This window comes from Venustampulla echinocandica (genome assembly GCF_003357145.1).
Source record: "Venustampulla echinocandica strain BP 5553 chromosome Unknown scaffold_11, whole genome shotgun sequence".
In the NCBI taxonomy this organism is placed as follows: domain Eukaryota; kingdom Fungi; phylum Ascomycota; class Leotiomycetes; order Helotiales; family Pleuroascaceae; genus Venustampulla; species Venustampulla echinocandica.
The window spans coordinates 429,393-448,417 of NW_022474216.1; the positions used below are offsets into that span (position 1 = coordinate 429,393).

The 19,025-nt window shown below is 47.0% G+C and overlaps 5 protein-coding genes across 5 annotated transcripts; 2 read left to right on the plus strand and 3 right to left on the minus strand.

Moving 5' to 3' along the window:
* Positions 1-592: 592 nt before the first annotated feature.
* On the plus strand, positions 593-3,488 carry BP5553_09667 (Carboxylic ester hydrolase; the record flags this gene model as incomplete). The annotated part of the gene is made up of 4 exons (XM_032018290.1): positions 593-707; positions 763-1,138; positions 1,187-2,673; positions 3,241-3,488. The coding sequence occupies 4 exons, from the start codon at positions 593-595 to the stop codon at positions 3,486-3,488; spliced, it is 2,226 nt and encodes a 741-aa protein (XP_031865589.1).
* A 1,901-nt stretch (positions 3,489-5,389) lies between these two features.
* BP5553_09668 (uncharacterized protein) lies at positions 5,390-7,623 on the minus strand (the record flags this gene model as incomplete). The annotated part of the gene is made up of 2 exons (XM_032018291.1): positions 5,390-7,068; positions 7,128-7,623. The coding sequence occupies 2 exons, from the start codon at positions 7,621-7,623 to the stop codon at positions 5,390-5,392; spliced, it is 2,175 nt and encodes a 724-aa protein (XP_031865590.1).
* A 693-nt stretch (positions 7,624-8,316) lies between these two features.
* BP5553_09669 (Uncharacterized protein) lies at positions 8,317-11,231 on the plus strand (the record flags this gene model as incomplete). Its single annotated transcript, XM_032018292.1, has 6 exons — positions 8,317-8,483; positions 8,535-8,771; positions 8,821-9,407; positions 9,467-10,090; positions 10,150-10,211; positions 10,278-11,231. The coding sequence occupies 6 exons, from the start codon at positions 8,317-8,319 to the stop codon at positions 11,229-11,231; spliced, it is 2,631 nt and encodes an 876-aa protein (XP_031865591.1).
* Positions 11,232-12,115: 884 nt separating this feature from the next.
* Positions 12,116-15,153, minus strand: BP5553_09670 (uncharacterized protein; the record flags this gene model as incomplete). Its single annotated transcript, XM_032018293.1, has 6 exons — positions 12,116-13,703; positions 13,751-13,946; positions 13,999-14,214; positions 14,322-14,616; positions 14,692-14,804; positions 15,021-15,153. The coding sequence occupies 6 exons, from the start codon at positions 15,151-15,153 to the stop codon at positions 12,116-12,118; spliced, it is 2,541 nt and encodes an 846-aa protein (XP_031865592.1).
* A 536-nt stretch (positions 15,154-15,689) lies between these two features.
* BP5553_09671 (uncharacterized protein) lies at positions 15,690-17,875 on the minus strand (the record flags this gene model as incomplete). Its single annotated transcript, XM_032018294.1, has 3 exons — positions 15,690-16,724; positions 16,799-17,528; positions 17,589-17,875. 3 exons carry the CDS (start codon positions 17,873-17,875, stop codon positions 15,690-15,692), a joined length of 2,052 nt encoding a protein of 683 aa, XP_031865593.1.
* Positions 17,876-19,025: the final 1,150 nt, after the last annotated feature.

The following is a 19,025-nucleotide window of genomic DNA, read 5'->3' on the forward strand; positions in this document are numbered from 1 at the left end:
GCTACCGACATGGAATAGCTTGTTCAAGATAGCTTCATTATCAATCAGTTTTCTTCTTCCGCAATCTCTCATTCACCTCCACATCCCCACATCCGCCTAGTGGCGAAGGCAAGTCCACATGGCTCTCGTCCGCTTGGCCTTGGGCACGAGTGCGCCCAGCGATGTCCACGTCGTGGTTTGTGGTTGTCACCCGCCGGTGCTGCCCAAACACCACAACAAACAACATCACATCACAGGCCTCGACTAGGACGAGGAAGCTTCGTGCGACAGTGACATAGGATTGACGATCAATTGCGATCTCAATCTGAATTCAGCCATGGCCCTGAATTGTCATCATCTGTAGTTCAGCCGAAACTTTTCGTCGTGTCTGCGAAGCTCAAATTATCCGTCGCCAGGATCGATACGGATGGAGAGCCCTCTATGGCTCTCCACCCTGTGGGGAGACGAACCCGCCCCTGCGGTACTTATCGAAGATGTAGGTATTTTCCCATCCCGTTCCTGGAAGATGTCGTGCCTAACTTGACGATGGTTTATCTTCAAGACCTCGCCCGTTCAGATTTTATCTCATTCCAGTCCTAGTGAGCTGGAGACAATGGCGTTCAAATTCTTAATCGTTATCTTGACGGTCGTTCAATTGAGTCAAAGTATACCTTCTCCGAATGGAATTGGCTCAGATTTAACTCTTCTGATCAACAATGATCTCCTTGGTAACTTCAACCTCGGCTTGTTCACGTGCTCAGCCTAACCAGGATATACTATTAGGTCCCCAGAGCCCTTCTGCCAACTCCGGGGTCATACTACTCACGACCAGGTCTCAAAGATCAGCAGCCTCCGCGTGTGAAAAACTAGGCGAATCTTTGTGGGCACCAGAATTAAACACATCGAGTATTCAGCCTACCCTAGACTATCTTACTTTCCAGGGTAAATACCCCCAAGATCAACAGTATTGGATTGCATCCTCCCCATCAGCTTTGCGAGCAATTGATGGACGCGGTCGGATATCCGATTCTGAAACATTGCCGTGGGCCTATCTTCCAGCTCTCTGCACGCAATCTGCTCCGTTTTCGAATATATCAGCTCAGGATACATCGTCCAAATGGCAGGTGGCGGTTCATTCCAACAACGATGACATTACCGGGTATGTACTAGTAATTCCTACGCTTAATATGTATTGACTTTGAGAAAGCTTTCGAGATCGGTTGAGCTTCCGCTTCCTCGGAATTCGATATGCACCTCAGCCTAAAAGGTTCACGTATTCGACGCCGTATATAGGAGCCAAAAATAATGTCTCTGCGACCTCTTATGGATCACAATGTATACAGTCTGGGACTGATGGGTCCGAAGACTGTCTGTTTTTGAATGTATGGACTCCATATCTTCCAGCTCACGGCGGTGACACTCGAAAACCCGTCATGTTCTGGATCCATGGTGGGGCATTTACTGGTGGCACTGGAAATGACCCGACCTTCGATGGGGGCAATATAGCATCACGAGGAGATGTTGTCATGGTTGCAATTAACTATCGCCTTGGTTCACTAGGATTCCTGGCCCTTGACGATGGAGTGACGAAGGGAAACTATGGGCTTGCTGATATAGTTAATGCCCTGGACTGGGTTCGAAATAACATTCGTGATTTCGGCGGCGACCCAGATCGTATCACCATCTTTGGCCAATCAGCCGGTGCAGCAAGCGTAAGGGCACTTCTGGCATCACCTAAAGCAAAGGGTAAATTTGCAGCTGCTATTCCAATGAGTAACCTTGGAGGCGGTGGGTATGGAACGACCTACTCCTCATGGATGACGATCGATTCCGAAGTATCGACGACCGCAAATCCGATTCTAACAGCGACCAATTGCTCCACGGCGTCATCGAAAATTGATTGCCTTCGTGCCGTTCCAGCTTCCAAATTTCCCACTTTACCGGCTACAGCAAGATATCTCGTCGTAGACGGAACTTATCTTACTACTTCCGAATTACCTCTCGGTAGTGATGCGGAAGGTTCGCTCTCGAAAGTTCACCTTCTCCAGGGCCTGATGCGTGACGATGGGGGTGCTATCACCAGTTACATCCAAACCACAAATCTCTCTGAATCTATAACGACTGACGGCTTCAACACTTCCGTCGTAGTTGGATCACCAAATCTCTTCCCAATCCCAGAAGGATCCAACGCGACCTTGAATATCTTCAATGTCACGGCGCGTGTTGCCACCGACACCATATTCCGCTGCGTCGACCAAGCAGCCGCCTACGCTGGAGTGTTGAACAATGTATTCGCACCCAACCAATATTTCTACGAATTCAACCGTTCCTACCAGACACCGGGCTGGGATCCAAACGCGCCTGTCTGCGACGCTCCTATTACATCCACTCACCCGCACGGTAACCCAGACCAGGAGTATTTCAAATGCCATTCCGGGGAGCTTTACTATGTTTTCGGGACTATCTTGAGAATGGGATATACGCTCCGAGATGAGAATGACCTCCCCTTCGAGCAATTTACCCTCGATTCCTGGACAAGTTTCGCAAGAACTTATGATCCCAACCCTGACGTGGGGCTCCTGAAAGCGCGGAACTATTCTAATACGATTGCGGAGATTGAAAAGTCGGGGACGTGGGCTCCTTTGAGTAATGGAGAGAGGAATGGGGGTATGGTGAGGCAATTGCAATGGCCTAGTAAGCAGGTTGGCTTTCGGGATCTTGAGCAGTGTGCGGCGCTGGGCTGGCCGCTTGATTTGTACATCAAGTGAATAAATATGATCGAAGTGATCTGAGGGGCCTTTAGTTTGGCCAATTGCCTATGGGTTGAGATGCACTTTAATCGATGGGCTTACATTCGAGTTTCTTTTGTTACCGTGCAACTATCTTCTGTCAAATTGTCTACCCGATCCAGGTTAAGGATCGTCCTGCTCTACGCATTGAAAATTTAATCCAGCGGCAATTGTCAAATAATTGTCTTTTGTTCTGAATAAAAGCTTCGAAGTTTTGCTTATTACTACAAGATGTTGTTGAGTTTCTCTAAATCCTCTAATTATTCTAAATTGCGTGAATCATTTTTACTCATTAAAGGAAGAACCGTGATGCATTCACACGCCCGATTTGGGTTGAGCCAAACCCATTGATTCGCAACATATGAACGCATTTACACAGTAGGGTATGTCTATATTTTCTCATTCCATCCCTTTCGCCATCATCTTGATAATCTTGCACAATATCCTACTCTCAATACTTCTTTCTTCCAAGATACCAGCTCTACAATTGCTTCTTACATCTACAGCTATTTCCAGGAACAGTATTTAGATGTTTCACCAACGGCTACCATTTTAATCATGGAATCTGTGGATTTACATTCCGCGCCCCACGCGTATACTCCTAGCACCATATGCCCTCAACAAATATCAAAGGAGCATGTCGAGCCTGAGCATGCAGAACTTGACACTGGAGCGTATGAGCATGGAGCGACTCAAGCACTTGGACCTGCCCTAGGTTGAGCACCTAAACCAGCCTCAGTATCAGGAATGCCACAAACTAACCAGTCTGTTCCACCGCACTCACCAGAAATACTCGAAGCCCTCGCACTCCACAATGCAAGTAGGCGCCCTTGCCATCCTCTCCTCTCCTAATCCTAACTTCCCCAATCCCAATATCTAACACGCTTTTCTGCAGCCCGTGCTTCTGCACCACCTTCCGAGGGATTACCTCGCCCTCCTCTAACCTGGTCATACATTCTCGCATCCGAGGCATAGAAATGGGCCGACCAGCTCCCATTCCAAGAGGATGAACGAGTCCGCACACGTAAACTCCCGCCTTCAAACCTCAAAGATAAGGACATGCACGGTGAAAATTTGTATATGCGTCAGATTAGCATGGGGAAAGTAGTAGATCTTCGAAATGCGGTTGAATTCCGGGTTAATGAGAAGGTATATGTCTGTATTTATGGGTGATGGGATAGACAAGAGTGAGGATTTTGAGATGGTGCTAATTTCTTTTCTCTACACTATAGAAATTTTACAGAGGCCAGGAATTCAAGAAACGCAAGTATCAGCGGTATAACGGTCGGGACATCAAGAACAGTGCTCATCGCCGATATGAACACTATACCCAGGTCTGACTCCCAGTTTCAACTACATTTCCATTTCACTTTCCCTTCCCCCTTTAGTTAAAAAACAGCGTCTCTGGATAATGTTGATATAGTAACTGACTAGAGAAATAGATTATCTGGCCCTCAACAACACGCGTTGGTATGGGCAGGGCCGTGAGTGCGTCTGGAATGGTATTTATCGTCGCCCGGTACTGGCAGAGAGGAAATCTAATCGCAGCGAATGCTCACGGGGTCGTATACTCCGCCACTCGCGGCGAGGATGTCAACTACCAAACTGGATTGAGGAAACGGATAGTCGCCGAAAAATCGGTTGGTGATTAGTTCGTTGGTAGAGCACTGACTTGCTTTAACATCTCGGTTCCCTTGATGGGTTTTAGGAGATAGTGGGGATGATCTACTTAAATGGTTAGGGCCGAAAACATCGATGCTCTTTTGGTGAGACTGGCCATTTATTATATTTGCCGCCTAAATCATTGCATGTATCGAGTAGAAAAGGTAGGAAATATTTTGCTTTGCTGTAGCGTTCAGTTGGGGACGAGGTTTGTATTACAGTTGAATATCAAATATGTGCTTGAAATGCATTCAGTTTATCCTAGAGACTACCACTGGCGATAAGATCGGAGAACCACGAAATTTCTTATATACCGTTTGCTTTAGCCCAAGTGCTAAGGGAGTCCCACTATAGGCTATAGATACTAACAACCATACTATCGGTTTTATATTAGTAATTAAAGTGTATGCTTTAGATTATATAGCGTTTGGCTACTTATACACGCGAGCCGATATAACAGTTCTAAGTAGCGATATTTTAATAGCCCACCGCTACCGTTTAATAATACCTGTTATACAACACTAGACGAAAGACATCACGTAGTCTATTTATACAGCCCGCACTTGGCAAGGCTTTCACACACCATTTTCTACTGCAAGGCCTACTAGCAACAACAGCTTTACATATAGCATTACAACTACCTGATGATGTATACCACTTACTTCAGCCTTGGGACATCACCAGACCTCAATCGCTCCTTATCGTCATAATCTGGATCATATTTCCATGCACCACTGGGATGCGCTTTACGTTTCCACCGGCTTCGCCGTGGCAAATCAGAAGCATCAAAGGCACATATTCATGATCGAAGCATTTATGCTCATGCATAGGGCTTTGCGAAGGGTAGTGTTGAGGGCACAGAGAGTTTTGAAGGGCATGCTCTGTATGAGTTTATCTTTAGCGAATTATATGTTTTTACTAACTCCTATTAGACTACATCATACTAATGCTAAAGATGATTATATAATCGTTAACTTTGTCCAGTTGCCTCCTGCAGTTGATACTCCTCGCGGCCCCTGTTTTTGTTCAATATCCAATACCCCTACTCGTTTGTAAACTGGCTCGGTTTCTAATACTTGGTTAACAGTCTCAACAGCAAGATAGTACTCCTTGTCAAAGCTTGTTCCAAAATGTACACATTTTACAGGTCTTTCTCCAAGAACAACCTCTTTAATATCCGGGGAAAACTCCCTACCATTAATGAAATAGGCAATCTCTTCAGATTTGTCCCATTTGACCTTCATTTTTATTTCGTAAGAGTAATCCCAAACCAATCCTGTCAAGTAGAGTTTCCCTTCCTGAACAGTCCCGAAAGGATTTGATCCAGAAGGGGTACATTCAGCATGAATACCAACTTTCAAAGATTTTATCGGAGTCAAATCCTGGGAATCAAAATATACTAAACAATCGAGCTTGTGACTGGAATCATCTGGTGGTTGTAACGAGGCCCAAGACCAGGTTGGGGCAGTTCCAGCAGGTGCCCTTACATTTGTCCTCCAACTCCGAATGGTCCACAGCAGTTGCCTATGCAGGTCGTTCGACCAAAGCCCCGCAAGGTAAGTGTATCCATACTTGTCATGAACTAACCTCGCCAACCCCGATAGCGCAGGCAGTCGATCATTTTCAAAGGAGAGGTGTAGGTTTGAATACGAGCTGACTAATGCCATCCATTTGTCCATAGCTTCGCCCAACTTTTTCTTTTTTGTTTTGCTGGAAATTGTACCAAGCATTTTGCTGAATTCTGCCTTGACACCGCTGAGCTCTGACCCACCCGTCTCGTGCATACTACATTCACACGAGAGCCCAGAATTGCACTCGAAAACCATCTCCTCGGCATGGAAATGAACGGTCCTAGGTGCGAGAAGGCGTTCCTGAAACACCCAGGCTCTTGTAAGGAGCGGTGAGACGAGGGTGCTCTGAGATGACACTTGGGCACCATGCCAACCTGATATTTCGCCACGACTCCTCTCCAAGACATTTCTAACAAACACATCTGAGTACTGTTGTTTGTGCTTGATACGTATCGCTACTGTCCCTGAACCTGCTGGTCTTAGTGGGATATCGTCCTTGTCGGAACCGTAAGAGACGTTGTCAATTGAAGCTTCCCACTGGTATCTCTCCCCAAAGAGTCCCCCAGCAGAACTTATTGAAGATGTTGCAGCAATATTAAGGTAAGAACCTGCATAAACTTGAGCCATCTTTGAAGACTCAACCTCCCAGTCCATTGCGTTATCTTGAATGATACACAGAGAGTCTATCCAGATATATCGGATCCCGAGACTTCTAGCGATGGTAATTGCATCGCGAAATGTAAGTGGGAGCCAAGTCCATTCGATACTCTCTTGATGTGATTGATAATTAGCCGTTAGCGTCCGTATCATGTTTGCTCTTGGCCCCCAACAGTGGCTTAGTGTAACATATTTGCCATTCGCATTGCTTGTCTCCACTAGACAAATCTTTTTGTCTGGACTAATGTCTAGCACCCGTGTTGGCAGCTTCGAATCGTCTATGTAGCTTCGACAATGGACGTGGGAAGTACAGTTCTTGATCCACAGCTCGATACTAGCTGCAACTGTGGAGTGGCTAGGTAAAGGCTGAATATGTTGTGAAGCCCGAACTATTGGCCAGATTGAAGGATCTATAAATGTTTTACTCAGTCTAACTATAATTTTTTTATGTATGGACATGTTCACTTACAAGAGGTAGTGTATATGTCCCCCTTGATAAGACATCCTCGAACTCGAACCTCAAAACAGCATGTGTCATCCTCTCGTAACATCAAGGTCACATCACACCAACGATCGTCGGAAAATAATGACGGCCCATTATCACCGTCACGGAGGTTTGAAGCATGGCCGGCTGTGGTTTCTGGTTCAAAAAATAGCAACGGCCTTTCTCTGAGATCTTTATACTGCGAGGAAGAGGCCAATGCGACAATGGCCAAGTGTAGAACTGCGCAGTTCGAACATCCCGTCTGCGCCGCTTCGATTATCTGGGGCAAAGTCGTACCTCGCCTTAATACAGGGTTATAGCGGTTTTTGAAGAACTTCCTGACTAGATCGCGGCATACGTTGCATGACGCAGAGTACTCGCCTATCGGATTGCATTCTTGCGAATCGAGGTCGAGATGATATGTTGTTATTGCATCGCTACTGTTATCATGCTCTTCAATCGTGATTTTTGGTGCCGACATCTTGTTTACAGACTTGCAGTGAGGAAATAAAAAGGAAATACAATTGAAAGATAACAGAATGTCAGATTTTAGCCACGATTAGCGTCTCGCTACAGTAAGGGCCAATTTTTATAGAACTCATCGTGATTGTATTAAAAATTGATGCTAGCTATGCACGCTGATACCACTTATTCAGCTGCCATCCACTTTTGGTCTCCCTAGATACTTGGATTCCTTTTGGTTATTCAGGCTTCCTAAATTGTGTCATTTCATTTTGCGCTTCCGTTTATACTACCTACTATACGTCCTTTATATTGGGAGTAACCGCGTCGTCTAGATAGCTAGGGACAGCTGCTAAGTTCTCACATTACGAGTACTCGAACGAAGCAATCGAGATGCGCCATCAGCGACAAAAACAGAACATGCCTCAGTTGCACCTCAGCGTCGAATGCCTACATAGGGACTCCATACAAATACACACCCTGCCATGCCCTCCTATAGTGACTGGCCAGCGATTGGCTACTCGTAGGTTTACGCGCTCGCCATGATGCATAACGATGCTGCCCTGCCACGAGGCTGTTGTTTCACTGAGTCGATATAAGCTCCAGCCTGCCTTCATTCAATTTCTACTTCCTAAACTCAACAACCGGCTTCCCATGCCGACTCAGCGACTCACTGTTCACTGTTAATTGAGAGTCTCTCCATTTTACAGTAATGGCAAACAATAACCTGCGCCTACTCGCGCTCGATGGTGGGGGGGGGGGGGTCAGGGGCTTGTCAGCGCTTATGATCCTCCAGCAGCTCATGGAGACTATTGACCCGGAGAATCCTCCGAAGCCGTGTGACTATTTTGACATGATTGGGGGAACAAGCACTGGGGGGTAGGTACTTGCCATATTCGCAGATTACAGACGTATATATTGACTGACTAGGCTTATCGCTATCATGCTGGGCCGGCTGAAAATGAGTATCGACGACTGCATCAACGCCTATCTATTACTTTCAGACCGAATTTTCCACAAGAAAAGGCATCGCTTTACAGTAAAGGGCAATATTCAAGGCAGATTTGACTCTGAGGAGCTGTCACAAGCTGTAAAAGAGGTGGTTATAGCACAACAACTAGACGAGGATACGTTGCTAAAAGATGTATCGGAGGATGCATGCAAGGTGTGGGTTTGCCTTACACTTCCCTAGACTACAAGTCACTAATCAATCCAGATTCATGTGCGCGACAAGCAAACAGACAAGCGAATCTGTGTGTCTCACAAGCTACAATTCGCCCGGCGGTGGAAGTGACCTCCTAGATAGCGTAAAGATATGGGAAGCCTGCCGTGCAACTTCAGCGGCGTCCACCTTCTTCGATCCTATCGCTATCGGGCGGCATGAACAAGAGTTTGTGGACGGAGCAACGGGAGCCAACAACCCGATATGGGAAGTATGGAATCAGGCTCAACTAATATGGGGACCGCAGCCACTTGAGAATAGGATCAGATATATAGTCTCGATTGGTACCGGTGTCCCTTCATTGAAACCATTTCGGGATGACGTTTTGCACTTCGGCAAGACGCGTGTTGCTATTGCTACAGAGACAGAACAGACAGCGGAGAGGTTTCTTCGAGACAAGTCACAGCTCGATAAGAGTGGTCAGTACTACCGGTTTAACGTCGATCGCGGACTAGAGCAAATCGGGCTCCAAGAATCGAAGAAAAAGAAAGAGATTGCTGCGGCTACGCGACGCTACATTGGATCCCAACGTGTGTTAAACCAAATGCAAGCATGTGCGGGCAATGTGGCAAGAAGAGAAGGTTAGTTTTAAGTATTAAGTCAAAGTTTTCTTTACTCATATAGCTAATAATTAATATAGGTTTTGGAGAATATCGAATTGCCTGTAGGCTCGAAGGTGTTCCGAGGGCAAACAAATTCGTGGGACGGCCTGTCGAAATGTCAAAGCTTGAAAGAGGACTCTTGCCAGAATCGCGGAGTTGCCGACAGAACATATTTGTGCTTCATGGACTTGGCGGAATAGGTAAAACGCAGTTAGCCGTTGAGTTTGCCCGGGAGCATTGTGACAAGTTCAGTGCCGTATTCTGGCTGGATGGAAAGAGCGAGAATTCACTCAAACGGAGCCTTTCGAGCTTAGCAAGCAGGATCCCGGAAGGCCGGATTTCCGAGTCAAGTAGGACCTATTCTGCGAACAGTACCGTCGATATTAACATAGTTGTCCGAGAGGTAATAAGCTGGTTTGCTCGGCAAGACAATACAGATTGGCTACTTATTTTCGACAATGTTGATAGAGATTCCAGCTATAACAATTCCGACCCCGGTGCATATTATATAAGGCGTTACTTCCCTAGCGCAGACCATGGGACTATATTGATAACTAGTCGACTAGCTAAGCTGGAGCAGCTAGGTGGCTCGCACCTGTTAGGCAAGGTTGACCAGCCTCAAGCAACTGCTATTTTTCAGACCCGATATAAAAGAAAGCATAGTAAGAACACATTCTACTATCGCAATGTATATACACTGGAGCTAATAATACTATGACAGACCTGGCCGAGATCGAACGCCTTTTAGACTTGTTGGACGGTCTCCCGCTAGCAATTGCACAAGTAGCTGCGTTTCTGTAAGATAGTGGGATTGATATTCAAACCTATATAAAATTCTATAAGCAGTAGTGGAAAGAGCTTATCGATTCACATAACGGGGCGGATGCCCCACTTCAGGACTACCCTGATCGCAGTATCTGGACGACATGGGTTATCTCATACAACGCGATTCGAGAAAAGCACGAAGCTACAGCCAACCTACTCCTTCTCTGGGCATTCCTTAACAGCAAAGACCTTTGGCACGGTCTATTTGAAGCAGCATGCAGCGCATCTACAGCTGTTGCGACAAGCTTGTCAGAATGGATTGGGGACCTTGCAAACAATAAGGTGGAATTCGCTAAGGCGATTCAACTACTAGGCAACTACTCACTAATCGAAGACGTTAAAGATTCAGCGAGCTATGCAATTCACTCAGTCGTTCACACATGGGCATACTACTTCCAGGGGGAGGATTCTAGAGCACAGCTAGCTCAACTAGCTACAATTGTTGTTGGATGGGCTTCACCTGACATTTCATCACGGGAATACTCTATTATGCAGCCCCGGCTCCTACCCCATGCGCAGGCATGTTCTCAGTGGACCCTAACAGGTGAAAGGCGAAGTTCTAGAAGTTTCCACCGGGCCAGCAATCTGATCAATGCGGCCGAGCACCGAAGCGTATTACTAGATGCAATTCATCGGCTAGGTCTCCTCTACGCCGACCAGAACAGGCCGGCTGGGGCCAAAACCATGCTCCAGCGAGCGCTACAAGGCTATAAGAAGGCCCTCGGTGTCGACAATATTACGACTTATATCCCGGCACTAAACATAATGTGGGGCCTTGGCTCACTCTTTGAACGTCAAGGCGATTTAGCAAATGCTAGGATAATGTATTCAAAAGCCCTAGTAGGATATGAGAGGGTCGTTGGGCCTGACCACTTAGCATCTCGGAGTTTACGGGACAACCTCCAAGCTTTGGATACCGTGACGGAAAACGAAACCTTAAACAATGTAGAAGAGCTAATCGTGGTGAAAAATTCTTGAGAAGAATCATCTTGTCTAAGTACTAAACAAGCCCCTTCAAAAACGAAACGCCACAAGCTACTCAAAAAGTTCCGTTTAATATAAAACAGCATTTATATAGCTTTACCTTCTCTATATAGTATTTTATATATATTTAGATAGCAAGCTCTAGCTGCTCCCTTTTATTTACCCTACTATCGGTATATAGCTTAAGCCTGAAAGTCTATATTCAATAGTCTCTGTTTTATAGAGTAAGCAAATTTAGGGGTCAAAAACTAAGTTAGCTTTCTAGTACTAGGATATCTTAAAATGTGGGTCCAAAATAAAAGTGTTCGGAACTGAAGTCGATTTCGAACTTTACTGTAGCAAAAGAAATACCCAATTATCAGTTCCAAATGGGATACCGAGAAACTCGTTTGTTATCTCTGGCGGAGCATCCAGGGTCATCCTAGGTTGTCTGTTGATCGGTGGTTCAACCTTGGAAAGGCGTTAATATCCCCACTGTACCAACAGGCCTAGTCGCCTGTCTCCAGTTGTTATCCGGTTTTTGCTTATTTTGTTATATATACCTTAGGTAGGTGTCTGGAGGCGGTAGAGGATCAACCGAGGGTTAGCCGATGGGGTTGACTGCCTTTGAATATTGGCCAGCCGCGATTATCGTATCGAAGCGGTTTAATATTAAGTAACAGGAGGAAGAGGCACTCGTTCGATGCTGCAGATTGAAAAATGTAAAAATTACGCCTACTAACCTGCAATGTGTTATGCCAATTACTTGAGGATGAGAGTTCAAAGCTCCTTCTATGGGTGGCTTGGTTGGAAGAACTTCCTCACCAGCGTGCTTGTTGGCATATCTCTTGGACCATTAACCTGGATGTCCCTACTACTCAAGAGTTACATCTACAAATTTAAGAAGCAAGTAACTTCTCCACCCTCTTTTCCAAGCGCTCCTCAAACTCCCCCACACCTCTTTCAAGGACTTTCAACTTCCCGCCCTTCAACAAAAACACCGCCCTCCGCCTGGCAACATCTTCCTCCTCGTCCTCGTCACTACTTTCCTCCTCCCCATCTTCATCTCTATCCTTTTCCCCCTGCACCACCCTCTTCACCAAAAACCGGTCGTGACTAACAATCAACACAGCCCCATTCCACCCACTGAGGGCTTCCGCCAACGCTGTCACAGTATGGAAATCCAAATGTGTCGTGATTTCGTCTAGCACGAGTAACTGCGGACATTTCCACAGCAGTCTTGCTAGCGCAAGTCGGACCAGCTGTCCACCGCTTAGTTTGCGTAGTGGGACATCTGAGGCTGTGCGACCTGGGAGACCGAGGGATCCAAGTAAGCCGCGCACCTCGCCTTCATCTAGGTCTCCGCCTTCAGATGAGATATCTGTCGTTAGGAGGGAGAGTGCCGTGAGTTCGGGCGTGGAGTTCCCCAGGAGTTGAAGATCTTCGACTGCGTGTTGGGAGTAATACCCCATCCTAAGGCGGGGATGGCGCGTGGCTATTCCTTTTGTGGGTTTTGCTGTGTCGGTGATGAGTTTGATAAGGGTTGATTTACCACAGCCGTTCAGGCCTATGATGGCGATGCGGTCACCTGTGTGGATTGTGAGGTCAATATCCTCTAGTATTGTTGGTGCTGGGGTTGCTAATTTCTTTGCAGCTGGATATTTAAAGATCACTTTCTCTAGCGAGATTAATGGCCCTGGAAAACGCAAGTCAGGGGCAGGAGGTAATGTGATTGAGACGCCTTTCTCGTCAGGAGGGACCTCTATCTCGTCCCTCGAGGTCAGATGGTAACCCGGCAAGTCGCGGTTCAGCTTGAAACGGCCACCAGAAGCACTCTTCTCCATGCCCCAACGGTTATCGAGTTTCTTCTGCCGTGACTTGGCCTGTCGGAGTTTGTTGTCGTCGCCAGTAGATTTACCTTGCTTGATATTTTGTTGGATCGTTTGTTGAATATGCGCTTTTTGTTTTGTCTGTGCATCACGCATTCGACTGAGGTATAGTTTCTTATCCCTAGTTGAAGCGTCATAAGTATTGAGGTCACCGCGAAAATATGTCAATTCGTGATCCCGGAGTATGATGAGTTCCTGGCAGACTGCATTGATAAAGTCGCGGTCGTGGGAGACGAGGACGGCAGTTGGTGGATTTGGCCCGGAATCACTAAGTTGCATGAGAAATCGCTGGAGCCAAATGATACCGAGGAGATCCAGGAAATTCGTTGGTTCGTCCAAAATAAGAAGATCAGTGGGCTGTAGAAGCACACTTGCTAGATTTGTTCGCATTCGCCATCCTCCGGACAAAGTCGATACCGGTTTCTCGAGATGGCTTTTGGGAAACCCGAGACCCGAAAGGATATTTCGTGCCTTGCTCTCTATATCCGCAATTCTGGCGGGTTCGAGCTGTGACTGTAGCTCGGCTAGCAGATCACTCGCTGTATGTGTCTCTTCTCGAATCGCATCTTCGCCGATTTCTTCATCTTTCTCCGCAAGTCTATAAACATCATTAAAGCCATTTTCATAGGATCACGACCATCTTACCTCTCCACAGATTCCGCAACCTTATTCTCGAAAGCCGTTAATGCTTTTCGAGCCGCCATTCCTCGAGTACCACTTCGGAGACGAGCATCTTTATCTAGCTCAAAGAGCTCCTTGGTTAAACGGTCATGCTGGACTTGACGTAACGCGCGTACTGGAGCATATGGAGATCCATTGCTGTCGATAGACTTGGAGAGAACTGTATAGCAATCAATACCAGGTTCCAGGGCGACGCATCACGTGAGACAAACCATCGATTTCACGTTGGATTTCATTCCGTGAAGTGGCCTTGTCAATAACCTCTTCCAAAACCGATAGGTGACTTGTGGAAGCTGTGCCTTGTTTGCCGGCAAGGTTCGCTTCGCCGTCTGAGGTAGAATCTTCTGCAGATGTCTGCTGGAGGATAGCTATTCTAGTCTGGATGGGAATTCCGGGGATCAATTTCTGAGCTATTGCTTTCAGGATGGCTGCAAGCTATATTAGCATCATTTCAACAAATAATTATAGAAAGTGTATAAATGAACGCCAATCCCTTGCCAGTCCATGGCAAAAATTCCCACCCATCTATACTCACTCGATTTCCCAGTTCCATTCCGGCCAATCAGCGCATAATGCACGCCCGCCTTCAATTTCAGACTTGCATTCGATAATATCTCAAGGCCATCCGCTCTCGCTTTCCCCTTTGGCTTTGCGGCAGATTTTCCAGTTCCAGAGGTTACGGTAATATTAAGACCATCAATATCGAGCTGTTGAATTATCAATAATTGGAGGGATAGCACGTGTTCTGGTCTGTCACCTCCTGATACACGGGGTTCTTGATATCGAACCGCGTCTGCTTGCTGGAACAGAGTATCGTTGTCTGCTCGGAGCTACTCGTCATGATAATGAATGACCATACAAAAGCTAGGCAGTATATTCTTCGATATCGACGTTTGGAGTAGTACGGCTGTGCGCTGATTGTTTTTGAAATACCGAGGCGAGTTGGAAAGGGGGTTTGCCACGGTCTTAAGTTCCCCACTGTTACGAGGGATACAGGTGGCTTTATTTGTCGCTCGGCCTGAGTCATTCATCATACATGTTACCTTTTCATCCAGCTATGACAGCGATGTAATCAATTGAATAGCGTTACCGCCGGGTTTTGGAGAATTATTATTGATTTGCTTAAGCATATATACGGAGCATAGGGGGCATAGGGATCGCATAGGATACAAGCAGGCAATAAATAATGAAGAGACCAAGTCTAGTTCTGGTCGTTTTGAATTGTGAGACGCACGGGCCTCTAGAGTATATGGGTAGATAACGTGAATGTCACGTGATTCTGGCTTCGCTCGTCGGCGACAGGCGGTGACAACAAAATTGCCTGGCTGTGACTCCCGACACCTTCTATATAAATTAAAACAAGGCATTTTGGTTTCTGAGGAGTACAAGGGCGACCACTTGGCTGAGTGGTTCAGGACGAATTGTACTCCGAGGTCGCCCGGGTTTTTGGGGCATGAAAATCGGACTTCGACAAGAGATGTAGGCCCTACCAACGAAGGGGCCGAACTCTTTTGCTATTTTAATCCTTAATCTCAAGGAATTATACCTATTCTTTAAGACCTTTTTTTCGCGTTGTTCTTTTGTTTTGGCGCTTTTGTAGGGTGAAAGGCAGCGGCCAAGCGAGAGCGCGAAAGACCCCCTTTTGGCCAAACTAATCGCCATCACAGCTGAATCCTGATATCTACCCCTTCATCCCTTCCTCGTACACATAAAATAGCATTAAATATGGTTGTAGCATTATTTGATATTTATTTGCGAGTCGTCTTTTAACATTATTATAAACCTATATCTATCCCTGTGGTGCTATTACTTAAACAAGCCCAAAAGACCCCAAGCCCAAGCTCACGCCGACGCCCAAACCCAACCATACCTTAGTAACTACCGTACCTATACTCCAAAGAAATTATACCTGCACAACAACATCGTTATCAACGTCTAGTTGGAACGCCCAAGTACTCCTATCGTCACCGTCTCTCTCTTCAGCTTCATCATGAGGAACCTCAGCTTCACCACCAGCTTCCGTTACAGTTCCATCCGCGCCGACTTTATCCGCCGGTTCAGCATCCATGGGCCGTAGGAATCTCAAGAACCCATCGCAATCCTCGCAGACTCCGTAATCCCCATCGCAACACCCACTATCAGGCGTATGGAGAGAGTCCTCTTCATCGGAGTGCGAGTGGTCGTGAAGACTGGGTGTACCGCTGGAAGGAGGGCCCCCGTCGTACAGATGAGCATGTTCGGGGTATTCGGTTGGGCATTGGGAATATATGGGGAACCGATGGTTGGGTGTATTCGTATTTTGGTGACAATTGGCCACCGCAAGGTCAGTTTCATGCGCAGGCTGATTCTGCCACTGTGAGACCTGCCCCGCTGGCGTTCCGTGTACTACCTCCGAGAACGTAACTGGGAACTGCCCCATCATCTCACTGCTAGACATGTCATATCCAACACCATCAGTAGAGGACCAGCACATTAGCGCCTTTTCCACGCACGTGTTTGCATCTCTCCGCGCCCTCATATCATCATCTACCTCTTCTTCTTCAGGCCTGAGATCAAAATCTGCCAGAGAAAGCATAGCAATATCACAATCTTCTTTCTTAATTTGCATGGGTCTCATCCAAAACCCGTGCGGAGAAAGCGCGAGGAGCCTATCTCGACAAAAGGCCGCCCAGAAGATACGCCGTTCAAGTTTGCGCCTCCGCAGCTGTTGGTGGTGGTTGATGCCAGGTTTTGAGGGGGTAGAACTAGGAAGTGGAGGGATACGATTCAGCGCCAGGGCATAGATGACGGAGATGGCGAGGTTCAAGTAGTGGTTTTGGTCTTTGACGCAATGTGAATCTGGCGTACGTAGTGAGGTTGGGGTGGGATAGAGGGTCAGAAGGAGAAGGGACTGAATGATCGAAAGCCGATCAGTTGCAGTATCAAAGTCATAGAGAAGCTAATTAAAGGTCAGCTATAAAGTGACTTTTGAATTTCATCTCAGAATGCTTAATTATTTGAAATTCGACGTACCTTTGCCCTCGCAAAAAAGATCTCTTTTGCGGCTTCGCGATTACGGTACCCTGCCTCCTGGAGCGCCTTAACTGGCACGTTTATCACACCAGCAAACATAACAGCCTGAAACAGCAACAGACTAATCTGGGTGGGACGGGTATTCTCTCGTTCCCTAATTTCGAGGCTCTGACTGGATTGCGCTTCATTTCCATACTTTACAGCAGAAATAAACTGCTCCAAGTCAAGGATGGGCATGGTTCCATGCACGAAATTGACGTAAGCATTTAGAAGCTTGGTTTGTAGAGTTTCGCCGGGGAGGGTGAGGGCATCGCGATTGTGTAGATACAGAAGATCCGGGGTACTGAGATTACGTGGAAAGGGAATAAAAGCTTGGGGAAGAATGGGGAGGCGTTGATCGGGCGACTTGGGCGTGCTTGGTATACGGACGGCCACTGTTGCAAGTGGCGGCTGGATCTGGGTCTCGAATTTGGCCATTGATGATGGATGAGGGCTTGGAAGTCTTTCTGTTTCGGTGGGCGTAATAGTTTGGGGAGGAACGGCATCTGGAATGAGGTGTCCTGAGATGTTGGTCCAGTGTGGCGGGAGGCTGCTAAGGATCGGTTTAGGTCCTTCGATGTCGTGTCCAGGAACATCACTGCCAATATTCAAACTGGGATCTCGGCCTTCTCTAACTTGAGCGGCGTACATTGCTTGTCGCATACGTTTCTCTGCCCGCTCACGGGCGGATCTGTTCAAAGTCAGAAACTTGCCAATCCATAAATAACGTGATAACAGAAAGAAAGCATACCTCTGCCGTCTGCTTAATGGGAGAATACACTCAATCTCATCATGCCTACAATTGCTACAAGGCGTTCCAACAGCCACGATATTGCACCTAACCTTCCTCGTCCTACAACTAGCACATGCCCTAGAAGACCTCTTCTTCCCTCTGCGCTTTGATAGAGGCTTTGAAGGAGCTGGTGACGCCTCCTTCTCCGGCGTAGGAGACGTGATGGGAGAGGTAAGGAACGGCGGGGAGGCATTGTCGAATATGGGGTTCGATTCGTCAACCGCCTCCGATTCCATGTTGTCCATGCTTGCGATTAACTGATTCAGCACAATTATTGCCTTCTTTGGAATGGAAACCCCGCGTCGATCTTCATATATGAAACCTCGAGTCCGTATAGATACCGCGACAAGTATTTAAAAATCCACGACGATCAACAGAAAACAATGTAAAAACGCGGGGCAAACAAAAAGTAGTAAATTCCGATACAAGTACCATGTTGGGTCCAGAATCGCAACGCAATCCATTCTGCCAAGCAACTGTCCCACTGATCCCCCAACTATCGCACCTTCAGCAAATGCCGGGGTCATGATTGACCACCACAGTGATTGTGGAGTATCTGCACCTGTGGACCCCGCCACAGATGCCGGCAATAGCGCTATCAGCAGCATGGCAGTTATAAAGCTGTTATTACTGGAGTGGAAGCAAATCCCACCCCTCGTGGCTGTACAAGCTAGTGGTTGCGAGACCCTTGAGACCTGGCTGTTGTGTCCAGAGCACTCGCTGTTAGAGACCTGCCAGACCTCGAGGGGCTTCACTGCTTAGTATCGAGTGTTCCAAATCACTTTACATACCGCACCGTACAATAAAGAAGACATAGGGGCGGCCGGGACGCTGCCAGCTTTGCAATACGGCAATGCACTGTACATAGGACGTAGAGTAAGCACTCGAGTAGGTATGTATGTAGGTTTAGCAGCAATCTCCTACAAGTCAGCACTAAATCCGCCCTAACGACGCCCAAGACCCGACCCACTGGCACTCGACTCTGCTATTCGCACGGCGTGTATTGATTGCTAGTCGACAACCGGACTGGATGCCAGCCCCACCGGAAGTTCGGCAGCTGAAGCTGCTGAAGATGCGGAGTATTATCGTCGTCCTCCTTTGCCGCGGAGTATTTATTTTTATTAGTGATTTCTCAGAGGGGTAAGGCGTGTGAAAGTGTAGTAATCAGTTCCTCCGTCAGTCTGAGACGCAGATAAAGATTGCCCGAATAATAAGTCTGGTCCGTACGAAGGTACGAAGTTCCTAATAACAATGGATTGCAAGAGATGGGCAAGCAAAAACTATCAGCCTTTTGACCATAACTTGGATTCTCGGCTTGATTCCGAGTCCAGAGGGCGGCTTTCAGCCACTTATCCATATCACGTATTATACTGTAGCTGAAATAACAGACCCCAC